At 39.5% G+C, this 13,417-nt stretch overlaps 1 protein-coding gene across 1 annotated transcript in view; it reads right to left on the bottom strand.

Annotated features, from left to right (window-relative positions):
* LOC126159238 (exostosin-3-like) overlaps positions 1-13,417 on the bottom strand; it is a 300,080-nt gene that overhangs the window by 40,383 nt on the left and 246,280 nt on the right. The window contains exon 10 of the mRNA XM_049916501.1: positions 3,720-3,868. Within this exon, the coding sequence (XP_049772458.1) occupies positions 3,720-3,868 (149 nt within the window). The remainder of the gene's footprint in view (positions 1-3,719; positions 3,869-13,417) is intronic.

The following is a 13,417-nucleotide window of genomic DNA, read 5'->3' as shown; positions in this document are numbered from 1 at the left end:
CAGTTATCTGACAGTGACAGACGTTCAAATAACTAATAAATAAATAGATACATAATTTAGGAGAATTTTGTATGCATACAGGGTGGTCCATTGATAGTGACCAGGCCAAACATCTCTAGAAATAAGCGTCAAACGAAAAACCTGCAAAGAACAAAACTTGTCAAGCTTGAAGGGGGAAACCAGATGGCACTACGGTTGGCCCGCTAGATGGCGCTGCCATAGGTCAAACAGATATCAAATGCGTATTTTGAAAGAGGAACCCCCATACTTTATTACATATTCGTGTAATATGTAAAGAAATATGAATGATTTAGTTGGACCACTTGTATACATTCAGACTGAATTTTTAATATGCAAGTGAAAGTCTGTTTTGTGTTGAAAGTATATTGGGTTAAAATATTGCTTGCCACCAGTAACCTTACTTCTTCTATGAAGTATATACAGTATTTTTACCTGTATATTTTTTCTTTGACCTCATATCCTCTAAACTGGTGGGGAGAGAAATGTCTATATATTGGGGATGTCAAATTAAACAAGTTTCAGCCATCAGTTTTCAATCTTATTTTATTTGGCAACCGGTTCCAGCGTTTCAATGCGCCATCTCTAAAAAGATGGACGTACAGAGACTGTCTATATGTAGTTTTAGAAGTGACGCCGGTGGCAGGGACAGGGTGAAATGACATTGGCGTAGGTCACGTGCCCTACAGTTGTGTATTTTATGTGATAGTCTTTCAGAATTAAGTTGGCAGCAATGGAGCAACATGGCTGATGTTTGTTATTGAGGAACTTACAGATTGCTATGTCTCTGAACTGTGTTTCCTAACAAACCAAGTCTTCTGAATTAATGCTTGGAACATAGTACCTTTAGCACACGTCAATCCAGCTGTGATCAATCTCCTGGAAAGGACTGTAGCTAACATAGATTGGATTAGATTAAATTCAGCTTTCGTTCCATAGACCCAAAAAGAGGATTATTCTTGTGGGTGTGGAACATGTCAGAATTAACACCCTGTCAGAATGAAACATTGTTATGCGCTATTAATAATATTCCTCATAATCAATCAGATCCATTGTATGGATTTGTGATGCCATTTAATTTTTTGGGGCTCATATTTTGATTGATTTCAGGCTTCTGGAGATAGGTAAAGCCACTAAGTGAAATGTGTGAAGGCACTGAAAGAATTTATGACAATACACATTAATATAACCACTTTTATCTAAAACTGTAGCTAAATGAAGTGTTTACTATTTGCATACTAGTACGCGTTATTCAACTTTCAGTTTATATCCAAGTTTCATTTATAAGAATATAATTATTGTATTTAGTTTGAGCTAAGTCTCTGTAAGTAACAGAACGTAAGTATATGACTGGATTCCAGCAATACGGCATAACACTGGGAAGGGGGATGCACTGATATCTTGGGATTATAGTATGCACTGTCTCAGAGATGGGAACATGATATATGGTAAGGAACATTTGCTCCATAAATGTTAATGAAGTTTAATTTTTAATAGATGGTGTTAACTACTGTAGGTAGTCACGTTTTCCTACTTTGTTCCCTATACGAGTGGGAGCAGATACAAGGACAAAACGAATTTCCTTCAGAGGTATTGCTTTAGAAAGATTGGCCAACATTACCGCTTGGCCAGAGGCACACCTCAGAGGAATAAACAGCTGTCATTGTGGATGGTGCCTGTGGTCGTTATTCGTGACATAATTTGTTGTAATGAAAAAATTGTCTTGTACTCGTAATAACATTCAGTTGAGTTTATCTTCAGCCATGATAAAAAATGTGTGTGAAATCCTATGGGACTTAACAGCTAAGGTCATCAGTCCCGAAGCTTACACACTACTTAACCTAAAGTATCCTAAGGACAAACACACACACCCATGCCCGAGGGAGGACTCGAACCTCCGCTGGGAACAGCAGCACAGTCCATGACTGAAGCGCCCCAGACCGCTCGGCTACTCCCGCGTGGCCCAGTCACGATAACATGAAGTCATACAACGTTGTACATTGGATGTATGTGGAACACTGCTGTGTGTTCACTGAAGATAATAAATCTGTGCCAAAAGATTAGTGATTTCATACTTTTGCAACTCCTTATTTAACAGGTGTGCCTATTTTGGAAAGGAGCGCTGTCAAACGTATCATATAAAACACATCACTAAAAATTATATGATATAGCAAATATCTGTGACTGTCATAAACTAAAATAACTGAATTCCTACTTTAGAACTGACATTATTTTGAAAGGGAGATAGTCCAAAGTGAAATAGTAGGATAAGAACGGTGATGATAATCCTAATACAAAAATATTTCTGAAAGGAAATAAATTAAGAAAAAAGATACGATATGTGTAAAAGATGTAATGGCAGAACATTAGTGTCTTTAATACACAGGTACAATACCACAGCAACTAAAATGCATTGCCTCTAAAATTACGACAGATGGCGAATCCTTAAGACAGCACTTGTCCTTAAATACTGATTGAAGAGTTTTCGCCTCGTGTCTGTGTGAAAGAGACAATGCACTCTAGAAAAAAATGTTAGGATCGATGAATGATGGTTCGTGGACGTCATCACTCGATAGATAATCATATAGGTTGGCTTGACTCCAAGATAAAACTGAATTAAAAGCTGTTACAGTTGTCTTGGGATAACGTCGAACATAAGAGAGTAAGTACTTGGAAGAGCAGCTGAACGGAATGGACAGTGTCTAGAAAAGGAAGACGTAAGATGTACATCAACAAAAGCAAAACATGGATAATGGAATGTAGTCGAATTAAGTCAGGGGACGCTGAGGGGATTATATTAGGAAATAAGACACTTAAAGTAGTAAATGAGTTTTGTTCTTTGGGGCGCAAAATAACTGATGATGGTCGAAGTAGAGAGGATATAAAATGTAGACTGGCAATGGCAAGGAATGCGTTTCTGAAAAATGGAAAGTTGTTAACATCTAGTATAGATTTAAGTGTCAGGAAGTCGTTTCTGAAAGTATTTGTATGGAGTATAGCCTGTAAGCAAGTGAAACATGGACGATAAATTGTTTGGACAAGAAGAGAATAGAAGCTTTCGAAATGTGGTGCTACAGAAGAATGCTGAAGATTAGATGGGTAGATCACATATCAAATGATGAAGTACTGAACAAAACTGGAGAGAAGAGAAATTTGTGGCACAACTTGACTAGAGGAAGGGATTGGTTGGTAGGACATGTTCTAAGGCATGAAGGGATCACCAATTTAGTATTGGAGGGCAGCGTGTAGGGTAAAAGTCGCAGAGGGAGACCAAGAGATGAATACACTAAACAGTTTCAGAAGGATGTAGGTTGCAGTAGGTACTGGGAGAGGAAGAGGCTTGAACAGTATAGAGTAGCATTGAGAGCTGTATCAAACATGTCTCTGGACTGAAGATCACAACAACAACAAGAGAGTAATATCAAATGTGAAAGTTGAGTGTGAATTTCACTGTTTACATGCTGCCATCTTTCAGTTCTCACAAATGTTTGCTGCTTTAGTTGTTGTAGTTGTCGTCATGGTTTACAATGTTCATTTGAATTAGGACAACACTGTTAACAGCAACTGATTTATCACATTCAATGAAACAGCCATTACAAGCATTTAAAATTACAAGGTATGACTACCAGTGACTTCGTAGTCGATAACAAGTAAAAAAAATCACTACCGAAAATTGAATACTTTGGGTCAATATTACTTACTTTGACTGGAGGCTTTCTAGTGATGTGAGAAACTAGGAAATTCATAGCAATATCCTCACAATTCGTATATTCGTCCACTTTGTCTCTTATTGCTTGAGGTAGCCAATACGTGTAAAGGTACGAGTAGTATTTGTGAAAAAATGCGGCACCTATAAATAAACAATTTATAACAAGAATGGTGAAATGATATATGGTCGACAGTAACAATCACTAAACACATTAACAAGCAACAAAGAATATGGTAAGTAACAGAGATGATTATCAAGAAAGTGAAATAAACAGTTTGTAAGTTAGGCATCCAAAAGAAAATACTTGATATCTTACACTTATCTGGGGCACAAAAACCGGATCTCCTATGAGTTAAGTAATTACATTTGCTTGTTCTTCGTTCTCCAAGTGATAAATAGTTTGCAGTGTAACTTTTTGTTCGCTTTGAGGTTCTTAGAAACGCTGAACTATCTCAGCTGGACAAGAGCGGAGAAGTAAGCGTCAGGTCTCGCTAGGGGATCATTCTAGGAGCTTTTCCCCAATATTACAGAAAAAAGACAAAAAGCTTACATCGCACTAGTCACAGAAGGATTTGACTACATCTCCTCCAGAACGCGTCTTCATTGTACTCGTATTAACGTCTGTGCTTCTTGTTCACTTTCATTGCACAATGAGAAACTGTAGCGCTTTGCTTCTGAAGTAAAACAAGTAGCCACAGGAGAGAACAGTAAAAGATTGCCCCCTTACAAAGCACACAGTTGTTGTCTGTTTCTTAATTTTGTTGCAAGGGTAGACAACTATGCATCCAAACTGCAGCTGGTGCAGCAAGAACCTTAGGAAGTAGGTTCAGTATAGAATGAGATATCATGATAGACGTGGCAATGAAGTGTCCTCTACAAAAGAACGGTTCATGGGTGCTGGCGCAAAAGTTCATCTAAAGAATTTTGTGAACAAGAATATCTACACAATTTTTGGATGTTCTATGTGAAAGGAAATTTACGAAACATCTCATTATTCTCAGAAAATTACAGAATTATGTGCTTTAACATCACAAAACATTGTTGGACCATACTTCTTTCAACAGAATGATTTACCAGTGGAGTGATTCTGGGTATTGTACCAAAAACTGAAGTGGGAATATTCCTCTCAGAATGTTGGTGAGTTAAAATGGGTTTCTATATGACTATGTCTCCAGGAGGATGAGTCAATAGTTGTACCACGAGTCAATACCTGAACTACCTGCAGCAACATTTAAGTAACAAAATAATTTCTTAAGGTACATGTTCTTGGTGCACAAGTAAAGTCAGATTTCCGTATGCCTCCTAGCTTCTGACAGTATCCTCAGCTGACGTCACCATATGCAGAACAGACTGCTGTCCAGGTAACAAAATCAGACAGATACATTGCCACCTACAATGAAATATCAGTCTCAACACCTTTGTTTTCGTTATGATGCATAAAGTGAGGTATTAACCAACGTAGTCCTTCAGTATCAGTTGTATACTTGCAGGTGTTACTGAATGCATAGCCTGTAGCTTTATAAATGTCGTTTACACATAAAGAATTGGAAAATGTAACCTTTAATGCCCAAAATTAACAATGCAGGTTATAAAATTAAATCCACTATGGGAAATAGATAAAAACGAATCGAAAATCAGTTAAAATTTTTATAAGTTTGTTATAAAGGAAAAGAGCTTAATAATAAATGATAGCAGTCAGGTAGCCAACATACTTAATACTCACTACCTACAAGAATCTCTGAAAACTGGTATGGACAGCTCAAGAGATAAACCAATAAAAAACAAGCAAAAAGTAACACCAATGTTATATATAAATGATTAACTGTATTTTCCATCAGTACTTGGCGAAACATGATAATAATACATCAATCAATTATGCTAGGAAGTTTTTCCCCTTTTTAGTAATATATATATCACTAACTGCATTAAAAGCTGCTGTCAGAAAACTTTCCAATAAAGGTACCAGGACAGATATTAACTAGCATTTTACCTGTGGCTCAGCTCATCTGCACACAACAGTAAACCATTTACATAACAAATTTGGTTGAAATATTTTCCATGGTGTATCTCTTCAGACAGTAAGTAACCAGTAAACTCCAGAGCCTTTAACAAATCGAAGCCCCATGTGTAAAACAGACTCAGACTTCTGATTACTTTATAAATTAGTTTACGTGTTACATATTTGACCTTGAATATGTAAGCAAAAAAGAGATTAAAAGAGGTTTGAAACTATAATGGAAGTTTGTTGGAAGTCACTAAGTGCTCCCATTATCAAACACTTGATGAGTGTAGTCTGCATAATATGCGTCCCACTTTAAGGTAAACTGGTTTCTCATGGTTCTCAATGTTCACGATGCCATAACTACTGAACTATGTGTCACAGAATCATACACTTTTGCAGGTACATTCGGTGGTTTATGTGGCTGTTGTGTGGGATATGTCTTGCAAACAGTTAGTAATAAAGAAGTAATAAATTAAAACGTCCTGCCTAATGTAACACTTTTACTGTATGAACTGCGAAAATGTAGTACGAGATAAGGAATGTTTAACATACATTCCCTGGATACAGGTATATGTATATATCAGATATATTGCAACATCTCTCTCTGTCCCTCTCCATGTCACCACTCTCTCTAACCTCCCCCTCCCAAATCTGTCAGCACACCTTCTCTTCAGTCTTCTCTCTGTCCACCTCCTCCTTGCCTAGTCTATGTCCATGTCCTCTTCATTTCTCTCTCCCTGTTTCCTTCTCCTCATGCTTTCTGTCCATCTCATCCTCCCCCCATACTCTGTCAGTTTCCTCATCCCCATTTTCTCTCTCCATCAACATACTCTCTCTATGTCAATTTCCTCATACGCCATTTTTGTGGCCACATCCTTCTCCTCCCTCTCTCTCTGTCTGTGTCCAGTGTCATCCAATTTTCATTCTCTCCCCACACAAATGGGGGGGGGGGGGGGTGATTGGTACCACAGAACTTTTTCGAGACAATACACAGCATTTGTACCAAATTTGGCTGAAATCGATCCAGTTTCGAATTTTTACAATTCATCACCATATTTTCACTGCTTACCTCTTTGCTGAAGGTGTGGGAGAAGATGGTTCATGCTAAAATTGTAACACAGCTACCTCTGAACAAAATACTTAATCTGTCTCAATTTGGATTTTAAAGGGGTTTCTCCATAGAACATGCCACTTCTCAATTCACAAATTATATTATACAAAATTTAAATGACGAGCTACTGCGACCTAACCTTTTTGGTGCCTCGTTAAAAGCTTTTGATTGTGCAGTTCACTCTATTGCCCTATAGAAGCTTAACTATTATGACATTTAGTGCTCTTTTTCTAAAAGAATATTTGAGTGAACTCTCACACTAGATATAATACAGCGACAATTAATGGAGCTTTCAGCATATCTGATTATTTATTTAACTATAAAACTACATTGTAATTAACATTAGGTAGCATTATAACAGTTTCAAGACTGACATCAAGTCATGGCTGCTGTAGGCTTCAAGCCTTCCAACTTTACTGTTGGTATCAGTAGCAAGATGGCTGCATTTCATATAGCAAGAGCATACGTGATCCATAGCTGAAACAACAGGAGTGAAGGACCAAGAAATTTAACGAACATCAGACTGCCGACTGTAGCAGGATGCAGCGGAAACCCACGTTCATATTCCTTAGTAAATATGGGATAACATTTCACTGCATTGAGAAAAGGAATGGAGGATGCTGGCATTTTCTTCTCCATAAAATAATTCCGAACTCCTCTAAGCATCCGTCTCTCTGGAAAACGAAAACGCCGACACAGGGTTTTTATACTTGTTTCACCATATGTTACTCCAGGATTTTCAGGCCAAGCCGGTGACTTCAATGCTTCCGCACATTCAGAGATAGTAATATATTCTGTCTGCAGAAGATTGCCATCCACCCACTGTTTACACAATCATAAAATCTACTCGGCTCAAGACTCTTGTTTTGTGTTCGCCTTTCCAACGTTATTCTTCTGAAGCTCAACTCTTCTACTGGGGTTAACAAAAACGTGGACCATTGCTCATTTTCCATTATTCGAACACCAACATCACATTTCTGATCTTCCGTTGGGAAGAATGCAATATTATGTCCCGTGACTCTTGATCGAAGCTTACGTCCATAATTATTGAAGGTCTTCACACGTTAGAGCTACGTCTACAATGAAATCAACTTAAGTGATGCACATGAAAAAATCTTCGCACATGTGTTGTTGTTGTGGTCTTCAGTCCTGAGACTGGTTTGATGCAGCTCTCCATGCTACCCTATCCTGTGCAAGCTTCTTCATCTCCCAGTACTTACTGCAACCCACATCCTTCTGAATCTGCTTAGTGTATTCATCTCTGGGTCTCCCTCTACGATTTTTACCCTCCACGCTGCCCTCCAATGCTAAATTTGCCTTCCCTTGATGCCTCAGAACATGTCCTACTAACCGGTCCCTTCTTATTATCAAGTTGTGCCACATACTCCTCTTCTCCCCAATTCCATTCAATACTTCATCATTAGTTATGTGATCTACCCATCTAATCTTCAGCATTCTTCTGTAGCACCACATTTCGAAAGCTTCTATTCTCTTCTTGTCCAAACTACTTATCGTCCACGTTTCACTTCCATACATGGCTACACTCCATACAAATACTTTCAGAAACGACTTCCTGACACTTAAATCTATACTCGATGTTAACAAATTTCTCTTCTTCAGAAACGCTTTCCTTGCCATTGCCAGTCTACATTTTATATCTTCTTTACTTCGACCATCATCAGTTATTTTGCTCCCCAAATAGCAAAACTCCTTTACTACATTAAGTGTCTCATGTCCTAATCTAATTCCCTCAACATCACCCGACTTAATTCGACTACATTCCATTATCCTCGTTTTGCTTTTGTTGATGTTCATCTTATATCCTCCTTTCAAGACACTGTCCATTCCGTTCAACTGCTCTTCCAAGTTCTTTGCTGTCTCTGATAGAATTACAATGTCATCGGCGAACCTCAAAGTTTTAATTTCTTCTCCATGGATTTTAATACCTACTCCGAATTTTTCTTTTGTTTTCTTTACTGCTTGCTCAATATACAGATTGAATAACATCGGGGAGAGGCTACAACCCTATCTCACTCCCTTCCCAACCACTGCCTCCCTTTCATGCCCCTCGACTCTTATAACTTCCATCTAGTTTCTGTACAAATTGCAAATAGCCTTTTGCTCCCCGTACTTTACCCCTGCCACCTTTAGAATTTGAAAGAGAGTATTCCAGTCAACATTGTCAAAACTTTCTCTAAGTCTACAAATGCTAGAAACGTAGATTTGCCTTTCCTTAATCTTTCTTCTAAGATAAGTCGTAAGGTCAGTATTGCCTCACGTGTTCCAACATTTCTACGGAATCCAAACTAACCTTCCCCGAGGTCGGCTTCAAGCAGTTTTTCCACTCATCTGTAAAGAATTCGCATTAGTATTTTGCAGCTGTGACTTATTAAACTGATAGTTCGGTAATTTTCACATCTGTCAACACCTGCTTTCTTTGGGATTGGAATTATTATATTCTTCTTGAAGTCTGAGGGATTTCACCTGTTTCATACATCTTGCTCACCAGATGGTAGAGTTTTGTCAGGACTGGCTCTCCCAAGGCCGTCAGTAGCTGTAATGGAATATTGGCTACTCCCAGGGCCTTGTTTCGACTCAAGTCTTTCAGTGCTCTGTCAAACTCTTCACGCAGTATCGTTTCTCCCATTTCATCTTCATCTACATCCTCTTCCATTTCCATAATATTGTCCTCAAGTACATCGCCCTTGTATAGACCCTCTATATACTCCTTCCACCTTTCTGCTTTCCCTTCTTTGGTTAGAACTGGGTTTCCATCTAAGCTCTTGATATTCATACAAGTGGTTCTCTTTTCTCCAAAGGTCTCTTTAATTTTCCTGTAGGCAGTATCTATCTTACCCCTAGTGAGAAAAGCCTCTACATCCTTATATTTGTCCTCTAGCCATCCCTTATTAGCATTTTTTTCTTCCTGTCCATATCAATTTTGAGACGTCTGTATTCCTTTTTGCCTGCTTCATTTACTGCATTTTTATATTTTCTCCTTTCATCAATTAAATTCAATATTTCTTCTGTTACCCAAGGTGTTCTACTAGCCCTCGTCTTTTTACATACTTGATCCTCTGCTGCCTTCACTACTTCATCCCTCAGAGCTACCCATTCTTCTTCTACTGTACTTCTTTCCCCCTTTCCTGTCAATTTTTCCCTTATGCTCTGCCTGAAACTCTGTACAACCTCTGGTTCTTTCAGTTTATCCAGGTCCCATCTCTTTAAATTCCCACCATTTTGCAGTTTCTTCAGTTTTAATCTACAGTTCATAACCAATAGATTGTGGTCGGAGTCTACATCTGCCCCTGGAAATGTCTTACAATTTAAAACCTGGTTCCTAAATCTTTGTCTTACCATTATATAATCTGTCTGATACCTTCTAGTATCTCCAGGATTCTTCCATGTATATAACCTTTTTTCATGATTCTTGAACCAAGTGTTAGCTATGATTAAGTTATGCTCTGTGCAAAAGTCTACCAGGCGACTTCCTCTTTCATTTCTCTGCCCCAATCTATATTCACCTACTATGTTTCCTTTTCTCCCTTTTTCTACTCTCGAATTCCAGTCACCCATGACTACCTGAATAATTTCTTCTATCTCATCATACATTTCTTCAATTTCTTCATCATCTGCAGAGCTAGTTGGCTTATAAACTTCTACTACTGTAGTAGGCGTGGGCTTCGTGTCTATCTTGGCCACAATAATGCGTTCACTATGCTGTTTGTAGTAACTTACCCGCAAACCTATTTTTTTTATTCATTATTAATCCTGCTCCTGCATTACCCCTATTTGATTTTGTATTTATTACCCTGTATTCACCTGACCAAAAGTCTTGTTCCTCCTGCCACCGAAATTCGCTAATTCCCACTATATCTAACTTTAACCTATCCATTTCCCTTTTTAAATTTTCTAATCTACCTGCCCGGTTAAGGGATCTAACGTTCCACGCTCCGATCCGTAGAATGCCAGTTTTCTTTTTCCTGATAACGACGTCCTCTTGAGTAGTCCCCGCCCGGAGATTCGAATGGGGGACTATTTTACCTCCGGAATATTTTACCCAAGAGGACGCCATCATCATTTATCCATACAGTAAAGCTGCATGCCCTCGGGAAAAATTACGGCCTCAGTTTCCCCTTGCTTTCAGCCGTTCGCAGTACCAGCACAGCAACGCCGTTTAGGTTAATGTTGCAAGGCCAGGTCAGTCAATCATCCAGACTGTTGCCCCTGCAACTACTGAAAAGGCTGATGCCCCTCTTCAGGAACCACACGTTTGTCTGGCCTCTCAACAGATACCCCTCAGTTGTGGTTGCACCTACGGTACGGCCATCTGTATCGCTGAGGCACGCAAGCCTCCCCACCAACGGCAAGGTCCATGGTTCATGGGGAAGTCTTCGTACATATCTCGGTCAATTGAAGTTTGGCTTTGATCGTCTTTTGCAGGTGTGAAGTAAGCAACAAAAACTATAAACTGCAAAGATTCACACAACCAACAAGAAGGCAACTATATGTGAATAAGCAAGCACGCCGTGTCCCTTGTGTCGGCGCACTCACTGAGGAAGAATGTAGACTCGCTCTCTCGCTGCCAGCGATTAAACTGTCGCGATCGGTTCGCTACTGCTTCGAAACGTTCTAAACAGTTAAATATCTCGCTTTTACCATCAAAAACTGTCCTGGTAGCGTTCATATAGTAATGATCAACATTAAAATATGTACACTATGTGACCAAAAGTGTCCGGACACCTGGCTGAAAATGACGTACAAGTTGTGGGCGCCCTCCATCGGTAATGTTGATATTTAATATGGTTTGGCCACCCTCAGCTTCGATGACAGCTTCCACTCTAACAGACATACGTTCAGTCAGATGCTGGAAGGTTTCTTGGGGAATGGCAGCCCATTCTTCATGGAGTGCTGCACTGAGGGGAGGTATCGATGTCGACTGGTGAGGCATGGCACGAAGTCAGAGTTTCAAAACGTCCCATAAGTGTTCTATTGGATTCAGGTCAGGACTCTGTGCAGGCCAGTCCATTTAAGGGATGTTATCGTTGTGTAACCACTCCGCCACACGCCGTGAATTGTGGACAGGTGCTCTATCGTGTTGAAAGATGCAATCGCCATCCCCGAATTAATCTTCAACAATGGGAAGCAAGAAGGTGCTTAAAACATCAATGTAGGCCTGTGATGTGATAGTGCCACCAAAACAACAATGAATACAAGCCCCCTTCATGAAAAACACGACCACATCGCAGCACCACAGCCTCCGAATTTTACTGTTGGCACTACACACGCTGGCAGATGACGTTCACCGGGAATTCACCATAACCCATGCCCTGCCATCGGATGGCCACAAGGTGTACCGTAGTTCGTTATTCCACACAACGTTTTTCCACTGTTCAATCGTCCAATGTTTACGCTCCTAACACCAAGCGAGGAGTCATTTGGCAATTATCGGCCTGATGTCTGGCTTATGAGCAGCCGCTCGAGCATGAAATCCAAGTTTTCTTACCTCCCGGCTAACTGTCATTGTACTTGCAGTGGATCCTGATGAAGTTTGTAATTCCTGTGTGGTGGCCTGGATACATGTCTGCCTATTACACATTACGACCCTCTTCAACTGTCGGCAGTCTCTGTCAGTCAGCAGACGTGTGACGCAAGTGACCCTCAATCACCTGACCACGTTCGAACTCCGTGAGTTCCGCGGAGATGTTTTTGGGGGTGTCCGTATACTTTTGATTACATAGTGTAATACATTCAATGAACATCTGTGAAATAAATCGTTGGCAAACTTTAGGTTCTCTAACATTGTAAAGGAGTTACTTTGCGGACAGAAACGTTTATGGGAAGTCATTCCCCAGCGTTTCCCTAGAAGATAAGAACTGATGGTATTAAAGACCTTGACGGTAACAGGCTCTCATCGTATCTTACGTAAATTAAGTAGAGAGTCACATTAAGACTTAACGTGTGTACACAATGAAACAAGGTGTACCATACTGCTTGATATTTAGTTCGCGCTTGTTTTTGTTACATTTGGATCTATTGGCACCATACATTAAATATATTTCCCACACTGTTTAGCGGCTTTGGATGGAAAACATGGAGATCTGCGTCAGTCACAACAGTAGAAGTAGGTATTTCAATAATAATCATGATTTCAGCGATCTTTCATGTGTTCTCTTCGACATAAATTACCTAGAAATCGAAGTGACTCGTGTAGGAACCAGTGTGGCTTCGTCACATCAGGGGCCAGATAATCATTCTACAATATATGTTCTTCGGAACAGCGGACGAAGGCGTTTATTTTCTCCAGATCAGGCTTTGTTGTTTCAAGAGTTATGAGAAACTATATACAATCACATTTAGTGTTTCTTTACAGTCCTGGGAATTAACAATCCAAAAAATGAAATGCATAACAATTTCATTCATATTCCACATGTTTCATATGCGTGAAAAATTAAATGTTTCAAGAGTGTGAGACAATTAAACAAAATAACGAACAATAAGAACTGTATAGAGGTGCACGTCGTTCTCCCCTCCCTCAAAATGTTCAAATGTGTGTGAAATCTTATGGGACTTAACA

Source organism: Schistocerca cancellata, chromosome 2 (assembly GCF_023864275.1).
Source record: "Schistocerca cancellata isolate TAMUIC-IGC-003103 chromosome 2, iqSchCanc2.1, whole genome shotgun sequence".
In the NCBI taxonomy this organism is placed as follows: domain Eukaryota; kingdom Metazoa; phylum Arthropoda; class Insecta; order Orthoptera; family Acrididae; genus Schistocerca; species Schistocerca cancellata.
Note: the sequence above shows the minus strand (reverse complement) of the source record. Positions and strands in the feature narration are given on the sequence as shown.